Here is a 20,417-nt window from a genome sequence, read left to right on the forward strand (position 1 = left end):
GTGCCACTTGACGTAGCTTGGTGGTGGAGCACTCAGCTAGCACATGCAACACTCTGTGAGTTCGATCCCCAGCACCACAAAAACCAACCGAGCGCCACTTGAGCAGAGACCTGAAGGAAGCCAGCCAGGCAGGCAGATGCCAGAGGAAAAGAACATTCCAGCCTGAGGGAGCAGCATACAAAAGTAGTATGCCTGGCATGCTCAGAAGACCCAGGAGGGCAGAAGGTTGGATCAGGGGAAGGGATGGGATAAGCAATGGCGTCCCCTCTGCTGTGAGAGATCAGATGGCACAGGCTGCCTGGCCCAGGGTAAGGGTCTCGGCTTGTGCACTGAGAGGAAAACCACTCGAGGATTTTGAGCAGAGCAGGGATGTGATCTGTCAAAGGGCCTAGCATATCCCTCTGGCTTCTGTGTTGAGAAGTTTGTAGTGAGGCAGGACAAAAGTAGGGGGGCAGCTGGGAGGCCATTGGGGTGGCCTAAGTAAAATACTGTGAGCAGTGATCTCTTCCGGGTATATGCTGAAGACTAAGAAAAAAGTGGAATCAGAGAGGACACAGATCTTTTGGCCTCGCATCTGAAAGAGTAAAGTCCCCTGGGCTTAGAATAACAGGAACCTGGGAGGAACCAGCTCCAGGGTTTGGACTACAAACATTGGCTCCTAAGTGAAGACATCAGATTGGAGGGAGTTCCAGGCGGAAGATGGGACTAGAAATGGTATTTGACAAATCTGATGACCTTGTGAACTGAGGGGAGGGGACAGAACTAAAGAAAACACAGTCTGGCAGGACTCCTGAGTTGTGACTAGAAAATACAGTCTGTCCCGTCCCGTCCGTCCCCCGTCGCGTCCCCGTCCCCCGCCCCCGGGGTGTCCCCCACACCCCCGGCAGAGCCCAGTTGCTTGCTTCTTATCTCCAGCTTAGGCTGGCTCTTCCACCCACTCTTTAGAGGAAGCAAAAGAAATTGGGAATGAAGGCCAGGCAGTGGTGGCTCACACCTTTCCAGGACAGGCTCCAAAGCTACAAAGAAACCCTGTTTCAAAAAATCCAAAAAAAGAAAAAAAGAAAGAAAAAGAAATTGGGAATGAAGAAGCATGTTGTGGATCATAAAGTGGGGTATCACCAAGGAACTCTGTGACTGTCTTCTACTTTGGGTCTTCAGCCCTCGGCCATCAGGCACTCAGCGCTCCCCTCTTCTCCTAGTCTGTATCCACAGCCAGGAAGCTAACCATGTGCTTTCCCCCTAGTTACACAGATGTCGTTGACGTTGTCCAGGCCCTGCAGACTCACCCAGACCCAAATGTCAAGTCCTACTTCACCATTGGTGCTGTCACCGTGTGTGTGGAGCCCCTGAGCTGCTACATGGAGCACAGGTAGACACGTAAGACCACCTCCAGCCCACGGTGTGGTGTTGAAGTGAACTGTAGTGATTTCCCCTCCCCACCAGACTGAGACAGGCTTTACACAGGTTTGGTTTGTGGAACACATCAGCCTGTGGTGTATGCAGTAAGTACCCCATGACTGATTTGTATGAAGTCCTAAAAGGGTACAGAACAAGATAAAGTAGATTATGGAAGACAGGCTTCATTCAGCTCTGTGAGAATAGGGTTCATGTCTTTTCAATGCTTGGTACATAGTAAGTATTCGTGAAAGATCTGTTGTGAGCTTGATGGTACATCTCAGAGTTGGTGACTTTCCAGGTGTATGTAATAGACCCTGGGTTCAGTCCCAGCACTGAAAAAAAGGATAGAGGGGAACAGAAAGAAGAGAGAGAAGAAATAAATAAATCTGATGAAAATTAAGAATGGCTGCCAAAGACCTGTGATCCCAGCCCTCAAGAGACAGAGATGAGATACAGGCAGACTTTCCTTTCCCACCAGCCACTCCCCCAAATAACCAGAGAGTTAATATTTGTTATACATGCTTGGCCAATAGCTTGGGCTTGTTTTTAGCTATGTCTTTTAACTAAAATTAATCCATTGATATTAATCTGTGTGCTGCCCCGAGGTTCCATGTATGCACTTCCCATCCTGCTCGCTTGTGTCTCATGGCATCATCTCTTCTCCCCAGCATCCTCTCTGCCCCGAAAATCCTGCCTAGTCATTGGCCAATCATCTTTTTATTAACAGTGAGAGTAATATGTCTTCACAGTGTACAGAAGGATTGTTCCACAGTGGGGGGTGGGGGGGTCACTAGTTAGAAGCCAGCCTAGGCTACAGTGAGGCTCTGTCTCAAATTAAAGAACATTTAATGACTAGTCAGTGCTCAAGAGTGATCAGCCTGGGCTACAGCAGAGTGAGAGATCCTGGTTCCAAAAAAAACCAAAACAAATGAGTAAACAGTAAATGGGTGTGCCAACGTGTGTACCACAGACATGATTTAATAAGATAAGACTGGAGTAAAGGATAATTATTTAAATACAGAAGTAAAGCTAAATTGAATTAATGCTTAAATACAGAAGCCAGCCTAGGCTACAAGAACACTGTCTCAAACAGAAAAAAAAAAGAAAAGAAAAAAGAAATTTCAATAACTTTTAGTTGGAAGGAAGCATCAGTGGCAGTGGTGGTACACACCTTTATTCCCAGCAATCGGGAGGTAGAGACAGGTGGATCGCTGTGAGTTCGAAGCCAGCCTGGTCTACAGCATGAGTTACAGGAGAGGCTCCAAAGCTTAACCAAGAAACCCTGTCTTGACAGACAGACAGAAAGAAATTATGAAAGAGTCAGGAAGAAAACTGAATTAATATCCTAAAGTAGGATTTACCAAATTTGGTCCTTATGGCATGTGTCCAGCTGTTTTATGAAATCAATTAAAGAATAAAACTGTGTTCCTAAGCATCTGACTTGCTGATCTGGGAACCATGGAGCTCTGTGGACCCAGACAAACCTAGTCCTGTAGGGAATGCCTTGGGCAAGATGCTCAGCCTCCTTACCAACCCTCCCCCTAGCTTCTCATCTGCTAATAGATAGCAGCGGAGTCATTCCTGACTTCTTGTGTGCTGCTCATCCTTATGAGAACATGATAAAACTCATCAATGGTGGCTCTCTTCTCTAAGAGGATCATTATAATAGTTGGGAATTTTAATTTTTTTTCTTATTTTAATTAACTTTTATTTGTTTGACTTTTTGTTTTGTTTGTTTTTTGAGACAGAGTCTGTCTCTCTGTATAGTTCTGGCTGTACTGGAACTCGCTCTGTAGACCAAGCTGGCCTGGAACTCACAGAGATCTGCCTCCTGAGTGCTGGGATTAAAGGTGTGCACCACCACCACCCAGCTGTCATGTAGGAACTTCTATGGGACATAAACTTCAGTGTAAAACTAAATGTTTTGAATAACTATAGTTCTCTCAATGCTTAGTACCACCTGACACTTGCATTATCAGTCAGATTCATGCTTTTGTGGGAAATAATGACAACTCAAATAAATGGTTTTGAAGTACATTTTTTTTTCTCCTTAGGTTTCTCTTTCCTAAATGTCTTGACCAGTGTTCACAAGGTAAGCAGTACATTTTGTTTCCTGCTTATATGCCCATCACATTCTGTCAGATACAGTAGGCTTTTCTCTGTGCTGCTACCTTTCTGGAATCTACTTCATACAGAATTGGTTCTTGTGTCCTGCTGGGTGGACACATACCCTCGGGAGCTCTTCTTGTGATGCCCTGGCTCACTCAGCAGCAGCACTCCTACCCTGGCCTTGCCGCTGATGAACCTCTAGGTTAGCAAGGTTGTTAGGGTCCTGGAGATGCAGAATAAATTCCTGGCAGTGGTTCTGAGACGCTCAGTGCTATCAGGGGACATGCCTCGGGGAGTGGAGGACATGCCTCGGGGAGTGGAGGGCTGACAGGGGATATGCTTGGGGGGTGAGCTTCCTGAATCAGCACGGCAGGCAAGTTTCCAATAGAAGAAAACAGCTCAATGTCCCCAGCCTGCTTGTACCCTGCTGACCCCTTTGCCAGTCCATGGGGACAACAAAAACAGCACACCAGAGCTGTCTTGGCAGACCGCTGAGCTGGCAGCTGCGCAGGCAGGAGACCAAGGAGGAGTGTTCTTATTGGACTTGGCAGACCAGGTAGTAGCAGTCCCCCTTTGCTTTTCTGAGACAGAATCTCATGTCACTAGCTTCAAGTCAGAGGTCACTGTAGCACAGACTAGCCTTGAACTCCTGATACTCCTCCTCCTACCTCCCAAGTGCTGGGTTAGTATAAGCTGTGGTACCTGCCTTCAGCAGCAACAAAATGGAATGAATGTTTGGGTCCATCCCTAGTGCCTAATCCAAGTAGATTCGGGTTTTGTGGAGGTTGGGTTAGTAGAACCTTTTGACAAACCAGTTGTGGGGCAGAAACTGGAAAAGAGATATTTAGAATGCCTCTGCTTTCTGGTTTAGAGGATTAGGAAAGCTGAAGATAGTCGCCCTTGAATAGAAAGCACAAGAGAGACACTGGAACAGGAGGTAATGTGGGAGGCTTTCTGATCCTTGTTTCTAGGCTTCGAAGCCATGATCAAAGACAAAGGCCCAGACAGATACTCAGTATCCAGACATGGGGTTGAAAAGGTTAGAAGGCCAGAGATGCGAAGGGGATTGGAAAATCCTGGAGCTTGAAAGATGAAACAGGAATAAACAGTACTTTAAATATCAAAGACAGAGAAAAATCAGTTGTATTTAATGTTGCAGAGACCTCAAGGGAAGTACAATTTAACAACAAAACAAACAACAAGCATTGGTTTTGCAAGTGTGAAGGGCACTGGTGACCTCAACAGGAATGTCTGAAGAATAGATAGGTCAGAACTCAAGTCAAGTAGGAGTTAGTACAACAGGTGATCTCTATATAGAACCAGACCTAGTAAGTCCCAGGTCAGTCTGGAACTATATAGTGAGACCCTGTCTGAAAAAAGCAACAAACCAGAATTGCCATTTCTGTCAGGGTAGCTGTGGCAGGCTGAGTAATAGGATCACCTGGGTTGCATAGGAAGATGTTTTCATGTGTATGTATGTGTGTATGCGCACGCACGTGCACACACATGAGAGAGAGTATTTGACATAGGTTATCTCTGCAGCCCTGGCTGGCCTGGAACTCACAGAGACCCTCCTGCCTCTCCCTACCAAGTGTACTACACCCCATCTGTCTGTCTGTCTTTCTTTCTTTCTTTCTTTCTTTCTTTCTTTCTTTCTTTCTTTCTTTGTTTTTTCTTTTTCTTTTTTGGTTTTGACAGGGTTTTTCTGTGTAGCCCTGACTATCCTGGAACTTGCTCTATACATCACGCTGCCCTCTAAATCATAGAAATCCAGCTGCTTCTGCCTCCTGAGTGCTGAAATTAATGGCATGCATCTCTATTGCCAGGCAAGACATTATGGGTTTTTGTTTTTAATGTTTGTTTGTTTGTGGATTATTTGCTGAAAAATAAGCCTGAGGACTGAGAAGGCCACTAGTCTTGATAGAGGGAGTCTGGGAGATTCTAGAGCTAACAGTTAGGAGATGAAAGCTGACTCAGACTGTGATAACTTCCAGGGAAATGGAGGAAGTTGCTTGGCTGGTAGTGCACGCTGGGCTTGGGGGCTCACACTGAGAGCCCAGCACTCAGGAAACTGACGCAGAACTATCAGCTATCAATAGGCTTTAATCCCAGCACTTAGAAGGCAGAGGCAGACAGATCTCTGAGTTCAAGGCCAGCCTGGTCTATAGAGCGAGTTCCAGGACAGCCAGAGTTACATAAAGAAACCCTGTCTAGAAAAACTAACGAACAAAAACAAATCAACCTTAAAAAACTTGTTGACCTTCCTTGACCCTTCCTGTCAGTGCTGGAGCCACCTTCTTGCCACTTTGCCCCTCAGCATCTTCCCACTTTTCTCTGTGAAGCATAAGCACAGATGGTTAGGTTCCCCTGCAGAGTCTTTTTTTAAAATAATTTATTTATTTTCATTTTATATACATTGGTATTTTGCCTGCATGTATGTCTGTGTGAGGGTGTCAGATTTTGGAGTTGTAGTTGTTAATTACCATATGGGTTTTGCGATTCAGGGTTTTTCTGTAGCTTTGGTGACTGTCCTGGAACTCATTCTGTAGACCAGGCTGGTCTCAGACTCACAGAAATCTATTTGTCTCTGTCTCCCGATTGGCGTGTGCCACCACCGCCCGGCTTCAGAGAGTCTTGAGGAAATGATCTGTCTTCATCATCTTTGAATCTGAAGCAGCCTGGGCCGGTATCTCAACCAAAAACCTCTTTTAGTGGCATCCTTCTTTGGGCACTTGGTAGTGTGTTTCATAATGATTCCTTCCAATGCATTGTTCAAAGGCGATTTGTCTAAAGTTTGTACTTGCTAACCTGTGGGCAGGTGATTATGGGGCCATAAGTTGTTTTTTTATTTTATTTTATTTTATTTTTTTATTTGAAGAAAGGGTCTGTCTGTGTATCCCTGGGTTCCAGGGTTCCCTGGAACTTAGTGTGTTGACCGGATTTACCTCACAAAGATCCACCTGCCTCTGCCTCCCTAGTGCTGGATTAAAGGTGTGCAGTGCCACACAACCCAAGTTCTGTCCCACTGAGTGTCAAGGAACTCAGGAGTTGTAGTGCCTTAGTAAATTATCTTCTAGTTGTATCTGGGCCTTCAGCACTCTGAACTGGCTGACTTGGCTCGCCTTAGATGAGAAGGAGATTTAGAAAAAAATGTCCCCCTTCTCATTAGAGGTTCAGTGACTGTTCTGGAAGTGGAATCTGCCACCAGGAGACAAGTTCTTCATGTCCTGAAGGAGCTTATTGCCTCTTTGCTCCTGTTCATGACTCAGACTTCCTGGTTCTCCCCCATCCCACCCACTGTGACCATTTTACAGTATTTCTGCAGTATTTCGTGATAGCAGAGGCTTATGTTATGCTTAGCAAGGCTCATTATAATGCTGACTTAAAGTGAAGGTGTTCTAACTACCTTTAACTGTTTTAGAAGTGTATATAGAGAAAAGAAGAAGAAGGTGGTTTCATCTTTTCCTGGGCTTCTGAAAGCCTTTAGCCTAGTCTGGAGTAGCCAGACAGTGATGTTTCTCTATTCTTGGGAACAGGCCCGGCTGAAGTACCTGCCTATAGCTCAGCTTGTAACCTCAGTTAGTCCTGGTGTTCACTTAGATAAAAGCAGAAAGAAACTCCTGACCCCAGTAAAGCGCAACTTCTCCCTGTGGCTTGTTTGGCCTGTGTGCCAGACAAGCTCCACTTGCCTCACGGATGGCATTTCCTCTTGGCAGGTGGCGGTTTACATAGCTGGACTAAGGAATGCTGGAGATAATCCTTTTGCTCTTTTGCTATGGAGTAAAGCCCTTTTTCTGTACCTAGTTCCTGACCTAGAATCCTACCTCCTACAAAATTAGTCCATACAGTACTTGTATAGCAAGCAGAACATAGACGGGGTTCATCTAACAGACTCCCACAGCCTGGACAAAGAAAGGGACAGGACTTTGTCTGAGACCCTGGCTCACTGCTGAGAAGGGCAGGTTTGTCCTAATTTGACTTGCCCCTTTTAACTAAGGAACTATCATAGTCTCTAGGTCTCTGTAGGTCTCTACTAGCTTTCCTGACTCCTCACTACAAAGGCCCACCATATTGTTCTCTTCTTCTACCCATGGTAACCTCTCAGTCACCTTGCAGGGTCTGGCTCCTTGTCTACCAATCCTAGAATGTCCTGAGACTTCAGGGATTCCATATATTTGCCTGTGGTGCCACATTTTGGGCATGGCCTTATGACCTCAATCTCCTCTGTTTCCAAAGGCTCCAGTGGCTTCCTGTGGTTGCACCAAAGTGTGGGGATCTGGCTTCAGCATTTCTAGGCCAGCCCTTGATGTTTCTCTGCAACCTCCAAAATGACCTTCCCAATATAGTGTCAACATATAGGTACCTCCAGCACCCCCTCATTCAGAGGAGAGGGCTCCCTGGCACTGGCAGAGGGAAGTCTATCCTTTTTGTCTTATTTTGTTTTTCAAAGCAAGGTTTCTCTGTAGCTTTGGAGCCTATTCTGGAACTAGCTTTTGTAGATCAGGCTGGCCTCGAACTCAGAGAGATCCACTTGCCTCTGCCTCCCAAGTGCTGCGGTTAAAGACCTGAGCCACCATTGCTAGTACTGATAATTCTTTTTTTTTTTTTTTTTTTGAGACAGGGTTTCTCTGTAGCTTTGGTGCTTGTTCTGGAACTAGCTCTTGTAGACCAGGCTGGCCTTGAACTCAGAGAGATCCACCTGTTTCTGCCTCCCGAGTGCTGGGATTAAAAGTGTGTGCCACCACCTCCTGGCTGTATTGATAATTCTTTTGTTTTAAATTTATTTCATGGCTGGTGGTGGCACATACCTTTAATCCCAGCACTCAGAGGGCAGAGACAAGCGGATCTCTGTGAGTTTGAGGCCAGCCTAGTCTACAGAGCAAGTTCCAGGACAGGCTCCAAAACTACAGAGAAACCCTGTCTCAAAAAACCAAAAAAAAAAAAAAAGATTGATTGATTATGCACACAGTGTCCTGCCTGTATGTATGCCTTATAGATGATTATGAGCCACCATGTGGTGCTGGGACTTGAACTCAGGACCTCTGGAAGAGCAGTCAGTGCTCTTAATCTCTGAGCCATCTGTCCAGCCCCTTGATAACCCTTTTTTTTAATTTATTTATTCATTATGTATACAGTGTTCTGTCTGCATGTGTGCCTACAGCTCAGAAGAAGGTGCCAGATCTTAATACAGATGGTTGTGAGTCACCGTGTGGTTGCTGGGAATTGAACTCAGGACCTCTGGAACAGCAGGCAGTGCTCTTAACCTCTGAGCCATCTCCCCAGCCCCCACCCCTTGATAACTCTTAAAACCAGAGTTTATTTTCTAGTTTGGTACATATTTGAATGGTTTTCATTCTATTTTATTCTATTAATTTTTTTGCCTGCTTGTGTATATGTTTGTGTACCACATGCATGTCTGCTGATGGTCGGGAGTCAACATGGGCGCTGGGAACCAACTCTGGGTCCTGTTCAATAACAACAAGAGATTTTAGCCACCAAGACATCTCTTTTGCCTCCCATTTGAAATTTTCACAATACAATATAAATAAAAATTATTGAATAGCCAAACAGATCTCTTATATATTTAAGGCCAGCTTGGCTTGATCTGCATAGAGCATTCCAGTACAGCCAAGGCTACACAAAGAAACCCTGTCTCGAGAAAACCAAAATAGTAATAATAAGAAGAATTCCACTGAATAACAAAATATTCTATTGAAGAGGTTCTAGATATATCTAGGCATGATAGCATGCTTGCCTACCATGCTTGAAGTACTGGGTTTGATCTCTACCATCCCATAAACCAGTGCATGCCTGGAATCCAGACCTCAAGAAATGGAGGCAGGAGGATTATAACTTAGTTACATCATGAGTTCTAGGATGCCCTGGGCTAGACACTGACCCCATCCCAAAAAGACAAATAATCTTATAGCAGAAATAGCCTATATTGATAAGAACTTTATAAAATATATTTATAACTAAGAAAATAAGTATGAATTTGGAAGAAGTATAATTACACTAGAATGGGTAATGACTTTGCCGATTACTAAGTTCCCCATAGTTTTGTGAATCTTACCTTTTTACAAGTTGTAGAGCAGTTTCATTGTTATCCAGTCTACAAATCCTTTTTCCCATGTCACTGTATGGAAATCTGTGTCCACACTGGTCTTGCAGTTGTGAGACTCTGAGAATATAGTTGTCAGCACCTAGTGCTGTAGTGAATGCTTGGTGGTAAGCAATGTGTCCTGAGCTGCTGAAGGCAGTGGCATCGGTTCCTAGCTTTGGAACCTGTCCTGGAACTAGCTCTTGTAGATCAGGTTGGCCTTGAATTCACAGAGATCCGCCTGCCTCTGCCTCCCAAGTACTAGGATTAAAGGTGTGCACCAACACGCTCAGCACAGCACCGATTTCTAATAAGGTTGAATGTAAGCAATGCTAAAAAGCTCTTTGATCAAGAACTCCAAGTAACAACCAGAAAATTGAATTAAGAGAAGCTGAAGTAGTTTGGGAACCTATGAGTTGGCTTAGTGGTTAAGGTGCTTCCACCAGGCCTAGGTGACCTGAACTCAATTTCTTTTTTTTTTTTTTTTTTTTTTTTTTGGTTTTTCGAGACAGGGTTTCTCTGTGGCTTTAGAGCCTGTCCTGGAACTAGTTCTGTAGACTAGGCTGGTCTTGAACTCACAGAGATCCGCCTGCCTCTGCCTCCCAAGTGCTGGGATTAAAGGCATGCGCCACCATCGCCCAGCTGAACTCAATTTCTGTCCCGACATGGTGAAGGAGAAAGCCAGCTCATGCCAGTTCTTGTGGTGCATGTGCTTGTGCAGATAGGCTTGGTGGCCCAAGTTTATAGTCCCAACACATAGGATCGTTGTGAATTCATGGTCACACTGGGCTGCATAATGATTTCCAGCAAGCTTAGGCTACATCTTAATAGAACCATGTCTTGAAAAGCATAAAGCTAACCATGTTGCTTACATGTATAATCCCAGCATTCAGGAGGCAGAGGCAGGAAGATCACAAATTGAAGCCCATTCTTGTCTACGTAGTACGTTCCAGTCCAACCAAAGCTACTATGTGAAACCCTGTCTCAAAAACAAAACAAAAACCAAACAAACAGAATACAAATACATGAGATTAGGAAGTGAAGTAACTAAGCATGTACTCTTAAGATGTGGCAGTTCCCAGAAGGGGAGAAAGAAATGTGGCGAGGTCAGTGGAAGGAGCAAAGCCCACATTTGTGTGAGCCTGCATCCCCAGTCAAGATTCTGAAGGTGGTTATGTTTTGGTTCTACTCTTCAGGCTTGGTGAATAACGTGGTGTTTACCAGTCACACGACGGAGCAGAGGCGCCCTCTCCTTGTTCAGCTGCAGACCCTCATCAGGGCTGCCAATCCTACTGCAGCCTTCATTCTTGCAGAAAATGGGGTTGTTACAAGGTAACTTCTGCAGACTCCACTCTGTGTGCCCAACTTCTTTCCCAGATGACACAGCACGGACTAGCCCACAGGGACACACCTGGTGGAAGGAAAGAACCGACTACTGCAAGGTGTCCTCTGACCTCCACATGCATACTGTGCTGCACACACACACACGGAAGAAATAATAACAAATTTCTACTTCATGTATGTAGGTATTTTGCGTGTGGGGGGGTGTCTATCTATACAGCACATGCATGCCTGGTGCCCATGGGGGCCAGAAGAGGGTTTAGAGCCTCTGGAACTGGAGTTGTTGATAATTATGACTTACGTTTTGGATGTTGGAAATTAAACCAGGGTCCTCTGGAAGAATAGCCAGTGCTCTTAACTGCTAATCCATCTCTCAAGTCCTGTAAAATGCTGTTTTTGTTGGATACAGGATGCTACTTTGCAGCCCTGTCTTGCTTAGAATTCAGAGGGACCCACCTGCCTCTGCTTACTAGGTTCTGAGAGTAATGTCAACCACCGCCACCACCACACCACTTCTTAAATAAAGTGCGTTTAATTTAATATTTAATGCTCTGAGGTGTTTTGTTACTCTGTTTTGACAGATTCTTTCTCATACACTGAAGAATTGAAGTCAAAACTGTCTTCAGTGGTCCATGTGTTAAGATGTGAGAGTGTGTTGGGCTGGAGAGATGGCTCAGCCATTAAAAGCTAGGCTTACAACCAAAAATATAGATGTGAGAGTAGGGGTGCGGTGGTGGCGCACGCCTCTTTAATCCCAGCACTCGGGAGGCAGAAACAGACGGATCTCTGTGAGTTCAAGGCCAGCCTGGTCTACAAGAGCTAGTTCCAGGACAGTCTCCAAAACTACAGAGAAACCTTGTCTCAAAAAAAACAGCTGAGGGGCAGGTGAGATGGCTCAGTAGGTAAGAGTCTTGCCACCAAGTGGGAGAATCTGGTTTGATCTTGGAATCCACATCGTAGATGAGAGAACTGACTCCTACAGCTGTCCTCTGACCTCCACACACATACCATGGCCACACATGTACACACACCATTGAAATAGCACTTGGGAGGTGCATCTCTGTGGGCATGTATACGGAAGCCAGAGGGCAACTTCAGGTGTACATTGTTTCGTTATCCAGGGAAACAGTTCAGTCAGTAACGTACTTGCTGTACAAGTGTGAGAACCTCAGGTTGAGCCTCAGCAAGGATCCTTGCTAGCAGGTGCATCACCTACATCCGGTCCCTTAGTTACACACACAGACATAAACTGGAGGGCTGGAGACATGACTGTGTACCATGTGCTTACCTGGTGCCTAGGAAGGTCAGAGGAGGGCATAAAATCCCCTGAAACAAAAACTGTGGACGACTGTAAGTTCCCATGGGAGCCTGGGATCAAACTCTGGTCCTCGGCAAGAATAACAGGTGCTGGGAACAAAGCCCCCACCTTTACATTCTTAAGATCTGGCAGGCACTGTGTTGACCAAGTGATAACAGTAATGGGACAGTCTGATATGATGATCCTCTCTGCTCTGAGTCAGTGAAGCAGCACCACCTGGGTCGTGATCGCCGTCACTAGATAAACCAGGCTTGGTGGTACATGTCTGTAATCTCAGCACTTGAGAAAGTAGAAGTAGGAGGATCAGGTCATCCTCAGCTACTTAGTGAGTTCAAGACCAGCCTGGTCTACATGAGACCTGTGTTCTTGTGTTACCCCCCCCCCAAAAAAGTTTGTGATTCAGTGAGTCACCAGCAGGACCTGAAATTCTGCATTCTGATAGGAGTACTAATTCCTCAGGTGTGGTAGTATAGTGTGGCCCTGCAAGAGAATGTATTCTTCTTGTTTTGGTTTGTCTGTTATAAGACAGAGTCTCTATGTAGCCCTAGATGGTCTAAAACTCACAATATAGACCAAGCTGTCCTCAGACTCACAGAAATCTGCCTGCCTCTGCCTATGAGCAACTATTCTTAGAAGACGCATATTGAAGTAGAAGTGAACTGTTCTGCGTACAACTAATTTTCATATTCTGTGTCAGGAAAAAATGCGTGCAAATGTGGAGAGGTTAACACTGACAATCCTAATTAATCTGGGTCTTCTCTGGTTCTCTGTGTTTTTAAAGGAATGAAGACATTGAGCTGATTCTCTCAGAAAACAGTTTTTCAAGTCCCCAGATGCTACGTTCTCGATATTTAATGTTTCCTGGCTGGCAAGTATCATTACTGAATAGTAGCTTTAAAAAGAAATGTGAGCCACATCTGTAGCAAGGAGCAGCAGAAATGACAATAACATGTATGCTTCGCAAGGGTCACTGTGTTAACTGGGATAACCTGCTGTGGCCAGGAAGCCTTCCTAAGGGGCCAGTGCTCCACAATCTGAGCCTCTGAACACTGTGATTCAAGAGGTCATCCTACAGGTACCAAGTACAGTGAGTGGTACAGAACCAAGACTTAGATTCCTCAGGTAAAAAAAAAAAAATTGCCCTGCCCAATAATCAGCCATCTAGAATAGGTAATCAGTCATCAAAAGTAGGTAGGCTTCTGCTAATGAGATCATGGAATATTCTCTACAGCTGCATCCCAGCCCAAGAACATCACCAAAAAGAGGAGAAAGGAGAGATGCTAAGTCCCCCATGGTCTTACTCTAACACCATTGTCACCTGAGCTATCTCTAGAACTAGCCACATAGCTTCTGAGTGTGATGTAGATGTAAATTAATAAAACTCAAAATTTAGAGTTAATTGTGGCTGCCTATGCCTGGCAGCCACAGTACTGGGCACTGCAGAACCAAAGCATTCCCACAATGCCAGGAAGTTCTGCTGTGCAGTGCTGCTTCTTCAGAGCTTTGCCTGTCTTGGCTTTTTTATTTCATATAAACAAAACACATAATAAATGCCACTATTGTTCACATTTTATAGATGACAGAAGCAGCAAGAGTTCAGTGATGTGTCCAAGATACAGCTAGTAGCCGGGCGGTGGTGGCGCACACCTTTAATCATCCCAGCACTTGGGAGGCAGAGGCAGGCGGATCCCTATGAGTTTGAGGCCAGTCTGGTCTGTGGAGTGAGTTCCAGGACAGGCTCCAAAGCTACACAGAGAAACACTATCTTGAAGAAAAAGAAGGAGGAAGGAAGGAAGGAAGGAGGGAGGGAGGGAAGGAGGGAGGGAGGAGGGAAGGGAAGGGAGAGGGAGGGACAGACAGACAGACAGACAGACAGACGAAAAGAAAAGTCTAAGAACAAGAGAGATGACTCAGTGGTTCAGAGTACTTGCTTCTCTTGCAGAGGACCCGGGTTCAGTTACCAACACCCATGTGGTGCAGTTCAAAGCTTTCTGCAAACTCAGAGTGTACATGGTACAAATACACACATTCAGGCAAAATACATAAACACGTAGAATAATGATAATAAATTTTTTAGAAAACAATGAAAGGAAAGAAAAAACCTATTGCAAGTAAGGCATGGTGGCACACATTCTTATCCCAGCACTCAGGAGGATAGAAACAGGATTGGGAGTTTAGGATTATCCTTAGCTACATAGTAAGTTGTAGTTCAGTCTCACAGGCTACATACAGGAAGCCCTGGCTCAAAAAACTTTAAAAGGGGTTGAGCACAGTGGTGAGTGCCTTTATTCTCAGTACTGGGAAGCAGAGGCAGAAGAACCTCTTAGGGAGCAGCCTGATTACATAGCAATCTCTAGGACAAACCTTTTTAAAGGGCTAGCAAAATAGCTCAGTAGTTAAATAGCAAAATAGCTCAAGCCCCCATGGCCTGAGTTCAATCCCAGAGTCCCTCACAGTGGAAGAAGAAAACCAGCTCCTACAAGCTGTCCTCTGACCTTCATGTGTGCACTGTGGCAAGTGCACACACATACACACACACACACACACACATTGCTGGGCTAGTACACGCCCCCAATCTTAGGACGGTAGGAATGACCCCTCCAGTGGTTCTGTCCTCCCCTGGAGCAGTTCCAAGTCAGAAATAAATCAGGAGTTGAAATGAAATGTCCTTAACTGTGAAGGCTGAATGAAATATAAGGGTTCATTATACTCTCATACTTCTGTTTTTGGTTTAAACTAGAAATTTTCTATATTAGAAAGTTTCACAATGTGGACATAGTAGCTCATACTAACAGTGACAGCATTTGAGAGGAAGCAGGAAGACCAGGGAATCTGCATGATCCACAGCAAGCTCAAGCCCAACCTCGGGAAACACAAAACCCTGTCTTTAAGAAAGAAAAAAAGTTATTTCATCCAGGTATAGTAGTGTATGTACTGATAATCCCATATATTCAGGGTCCTGAGGCAGGAGGATAAAACGTGAGTCTAGGAGTTCAAGACCAACCTAAGCACAGAAATGAGACATCTCAAAGTTTGAACACACACACCACACACACCAAACCCTAAATTTATTTTTTGCGTATTTTATTTTTAAATTTTTTTAAATTTATTTTTTGTGCATTGGTGTAAAGGTGTCAGATCTCCAGGACCTGGAGTTACAGACCATTGTAAGCTGCCATGTGGGTACCAGGAATTGAACCCAGATCCTTTGGAAGAACAGACAGTGCTCTTAACTGCTAAGCCATTTCTCCAGCCCCAAACCCTAATTTAATGCTCTGAGTTTAGCCCTGATATTAATGGCTCTGTGACAAGCAGTGTGATTACACAGCAGTGGCCTCACAACTTCTTAGTTCCTTCCAGAGAAATGTGGATGTTTTAAGTTCCCTACCATGAGATAGACGTGTCTGGAGTGTTGAAAGTAATCCTAGCTGTTTTGAACGCTGAAGTAGGTGTATCTTCAGTTCAAAGTGGGGACAGGGTAGAGTAGGGGTGGCCCCAGCTGTGTTAGGAAGGACTCCTAGTATCGTGAGGTCTGAGGGAATGCACCAGCCCTGGACTTGAAGGAACTTGTGCTAGTCTAGAGAAGTTAGACCTGCACTCTCAGGAAGGTCCTGCTCCAAGGCGCCATCCTGCTTTCCAGTCCCACAGTGAAGCAGAGGTATACACACTGGAAACGGTACTTCAGCCAAGCCTTGTGGTGCGGAACTTTAATCCCAGCACTTGGGAGGCAGAGGCAAGAGGATCTCTGAGTTCAAGGCCAACCTGGTCTACAGAACAAGTTCCAGGATAGCCAGGGCTGCACAGAGAAACCCCGTCTTGAAAAAAACAAACCAAGCCCCCAGTTCAATCCCTAGCCCCATATAAACCAGTGTGGTGCCCCATGCTTTTAATCCCTGCATTAAGAAGGTGGATGCCCAGATGATCAAAAATGTAAGGTCATCGTTGGTTACATAGCAAATTTGTGGCCAATCTGGTATTGATAAGACCCTAGTTCATATAGGAAAAAGAAATATATATTGTAAACAAAATATTGTATTAATTAGTGAGAGAGGATTGAACAATGATGACTAGTTTATCCCAAGATAATATATATAACACTGAACCCCAACACTGAATGGATGAGATGGGGGCAAAGGGTACTACAACTTCTTGTATACGCTCATGAATATGTCAAAGAATTGAACAACAATACTTGTTCTTACGTTTTAAAAACTATTTTAAGGTATGAAGGTAGATTTGATTCCGGATCCGTCTTTCCGCTAATGGTTCAGATCTGCGTGTGGTTTGACCGACCTCTGGAGAAAACCCGCTTTGTGGCCAAGTGTAAAGGTGAGCGTGGCTGGGACACATTCCACCCTCGATGGAAGACTTGTCCCTTCCCTGTGGCCCCATTTCAGTCAGTATCCTCGGGTTTCCTCTTCTCCATACTGTCAGGATCAAAAGCAGGTAGGGGGTTAATGAGATCAGATCTCCGGTTCCGATTGTGTGTGGCCACGCTTGGCTCACTTTGAGGGATGGTGGTGGAGGCCCTGGGCGGGAGGAGATGGAACCTTGAGCCCTACCCCTGGTCCTGACCTTCTGACTCTGTTGATCTAAGCTTGGCCTCTGCCTCCAGGTAGCTGAATTCCTGTCCTTTTCCTCCACCAGCAATTCAGTCTTCCATCAAGCCAAGTCCCTTCTCTGGGAATATCTACCACATCCTCGGCAAAGTGAAGTTCTCAGGTAAATGGGGTGAGTCTTGGTAGCTTGGCACTCACGGCTCCTGGTGTGAGCTCACAGCCCTGCTGGCTCCGTCCTCTTTTCCACAGTGGAGGATCTGTCTTCAGCTCATGGGAACTCCAGTGAGCTGTACAGAGGTTGGGCTGTAGCGCAAGGCCACTGAAGCCCAGCTAATATGTGTCCATGCTTTCTTCCGTTCTTTTATAAAGCTGTTCTTTTTACATTTTACATTACATGTTTTGACAGTACATGTATGGGCACCACATGTGTGTCTGGTGCCCATTTGATCTCCTGTCCCTGGAGTTAAAATTGGTGTGAGCCACTGTGTGAATGCTGGGAATCAAACCCAGGTCCTCAAGAGAGTATTAGCTAGTGTTCTTTACCACTGGGAGGTTCCCCAGCCCCTTCCTCAGGTTGCTGCCCCTCGGGCTGCTAGGTAGTACTTAGTCCTTGATGTCACAGCCAGCCGCTGCATTCAGCCTCTGAGGTGAATCCCTGGGTGTTACTATCAGTGCAGTGGCCTCTCCTTTTATGACAGATCTTGCAGAGGCAGTGGTGAGTGGCCCTGCTTATCTGACCTCTAAGCATTTTCTTCCGCTTGTGTTCCTCTGCCCTATTAACAGTGTGTGTCTGATCACCCATACCTACCAAGCCATATACTAATACTCATCCTTTCCAACTCGCCACTACCCATCCTGTCAGTCCCTAGGAATCTGTCAACCTGCCAGCACTGTTACAGTCTAGCATTCTTGTGGGATTTGTTCTCAGGGACAAATGTGTTCTCTGTGCAGATTCTGAGAAGACCATGGAGGTCTGCCACAACACTTTGACCAACTCCCTGAGTATTATGCCGGTTTTGGAAGGACCCACTCCACCCCCCAATTCCAGAAGCACGCCTCAAGAGAATGGGCAGCCAGAATGCTACCTCGTGTTCATTGGCTGCTCCCTGAAGGAGGACAGCCTCAAAGACTGGCTTCGACAGTCAGCTAAGCAGGTGACTTGTGAAACCAAGTTAACTGAGCCCAGCTATGGCCGGCGCACTCCTCCGACCCTGGCCTCCTTCCCTCTGACACCCACTAGTCTACACTTCAAGGCTCAGTCAGAACTTAGGGACATTTGGGGATTAAGAAGTAGCCTGTAGGGGCAAATTCCAGGTGGATATGTCAATACTGTGTTTCGTTTTGAGTTTGGGGTTGTTTTTCTGGACAAGGTCTCTGCATAGCAGTGGCTGTCTGAGAACTCACTCTATAGACCCTGCTGGCCTCAAAACTCACAGAGATCCGCCTGCCTCTGGAGTGCTGACATTAAAGGCCTGGTCCTGTACACTTTTTATTTTATGTGTATGAGTGTTTTGACTGTATATATGTCTGCACCACATGCATGCTTGGTGCCTATGGAGGTCATAAGAGATCAGATCCCGCCGGGCAGTGCTGGGTCACGTCTTTAATCCCAGCATTTGGGAGGCAGAGGCAGGCAGATCTCTGTGAATTCAACGTCAGCCTGGTCTATAAGAGCTAGTTCTAGGACAGGCTCCAAAGCTACAGAGAAACCCTGCCTCGAAAAAAACCAGAGAGGAGAGAGAGAGACACAAAGAGAGAGACAGAGACAGAGAGACAGAGAGACAGAGAGAGAGAGAGAGAGAGAGAGAGAGAGGAGGAGAGAAGAGAAAGACAGAGTGAGACAGAGAGAGAGAGACAGAGAGAGAGAGAGAGAGAGAGAGAGAGAGAGAGAGAGAGAGAGAGGAGGAGGAGGAGGAGGAGGAGAGAAGAAAGAGAGAGAGACAGAGTGAGACAGAGAGAGAGACAGAGAGAGAGAGAGAGAACACGAACAGATCCCCTGGAATGGAGATATAGATAACTGTGGGCATTAGAAGTCAACCCCAGGTCCTCTGGAAGGACAGTGTTCCATGCTGCTGAGTGTCTCTCCAGCCCAGGCCTGTGTACTTTGACAGCCAGGCGTTTTAGAAGCTGTGGTGCTAAGCACAGACAGTATCAGTGGTTTGCTTTGTCCTGGAACTCGAGGAGTAAAGTTGCCTGAGGTCTTGGGTCTTGTCCATTGATGGTAGTCTTCTAGGAGCTATGAGCTTCCTCGTGTGACTAAATTCTTCTGCTTTTGCTTATTTTAAGGGTTTTTTTTTTTTTTTAGGAGGTTGGGTGTTTTGGCTGAGGTGGTTAGGTGGAATCTCACTGTGTAGGCCAGCCTGGCTTCAGATTTTAATCCTCCCGCTTTAAACCTCCCAAGTGCAGGGATCACAGATGTGTGTCACCACTCCTACTTTAGATAAGGACTTAAATGTTACTAGACTGTGAAACCTCCAGAAGTCCATTATCTGTCATTGTGGTTCAAGCATAAGAATCTACCAAGAGGCAGTTGTGCCCATTTGCAAAGCACTGGGCACATTTGTTTCCAGCTGTCTTGCAGGGCTCTGGTGGGAAAGTAGTTTACTCAGGGGCGTAGTCAAGCAAGACAGCATCTCCATGAAACCTGGTTCATGCACTCTTCCCTCTTCTGGGGTCCTTGATGCTTAACTGGCCCCCAAACTCCTGTGAGCCTTTGGCTGCCCTTGTACTCCCTCAGTCCTGTTGAAATGTGTGTTTTCTTTACATCCACTTAGAAGCCTCAGAGGAAAGCTCTGAAGACCAGGGGAATGCTGACCCAGCAGGAGATCAGGAATATCCACGTGAGTGACTGCCCTCGCTCCCCTCAGTGTTTGTCCTCGACTTGTAGTGCTGTCCTGTTTGTAGGATGTCCTGGCATTCTTGCTGCTCTCAGGACATAAAGGGAGGCTGGTCAAGAAGCCTAACCTTGTAGCTTCAGTAAATGGAGTGGCCACTTCTGCTGTGACCTGTGGATGAAGTGGAGGAGATCTGGGTCTGTAAGAGGACTGGATAATGGGAGAACTAGCCTTCTCATCCTGCCCAAGTAGTTTAGAAGATCTCTGTTTAAGATAAGCAGTCAGCCGGGTGGTGGTGGCGCACACCTTTAATCCCAGCACTCAGAAGGCAGAGGCAGGTGGGTCTCTGTGAGTTCGAGGCCAGCCTGGTCTACAAGAGCTAGTTCCAGGACAGGCTCCAAAGCTACAGAGAAACCCTGTCTCAGGAGGGAAAAAAAGGGTTAAAGCAGTCAGCAGCACAGCTGCAGGCCAGAAAAAGGGCACGTACACAGCTGTTCATGGGAAGGCTGTAGATAGCTGTTCATGGGAAGGCTGTAGACAGCTGTTCATGGGAAGGCTGTAGACAGCTATTCATGGGTGAGTGTTACTAATAGCTGACCAACCCCTAAGCCTCTTCCCCAAGCCCATGCCCACGAAGGCCTTTTAGGCCTTTTTTCAAAGGTCTTGGGACAAAAGACTAAAAGCTACGTTCCGAGCCCCATCATGGGCTGTCACTAGTCCCAAGTCTCTGCTTTATCCTGGTACCTGTAGAAGCCGGA

The 20,417-nt window shown here is 45.9% G+C and overlaps 1 protein-coding gene across 3 annotated transcripts in view; it reads left to right on the top strand.

Moving 5' to 3' along the window:
• Dnaaf9 (dynein axonemal assembly factor 9) overlaps positions 1-20,417 on the top strand; it is a 141,484-nt gene that overhangs the window by 117,533 nt on the left and 3,534 nt on the right. For all 3 annotated transcript variants that reach the window (XM_057780317.1, XM_057780318.1, XM_057780319.1), the window contains 8 exons: positions 1,244-1,369; positions 3,453-3,490; positions 10,804-10,939; positions 13,048-13,134; positions 16,489-16,595; positions 16,914-16,988; positions 17,777-17,979; positions 19,600-19,665. In XM_057780317.1, coding sequence (XP_057636300.1) covers positions 1,244-1,369; positions 3,453-3,490; positions 10,804-10,939; positions 13,048-13,134; positions 16,489-16,595; positions 16,914-16,988; positions 17,777-17,979; positions 19,600-19,665 — 838 coding nt within the window. The remainder of the gene's footprint in view (positions 1-1,243; positions 1,370-3,452; positions 3,491-10,803; positions 10,940-13,047; positions 13,135-16,488; positions 16,596-16,913; positions 16,989-17,776; positions 17,980-19,599; positions 19,666-20,417) is intronic.

This window comes from Chionomys nivalis, chromosome 9, assembly GCF_950005125.1.
Source record: "Chionomys nivalis chromosome 9, mChiNiv1.1, whole genome shotgun sequence".
NCBI classification, from domain to species: Eukaryota; Metazoa; Chordata; class Mammalia; order Rodentia; family Cricetidae; genus Chionomys; species Chionomys nivalis.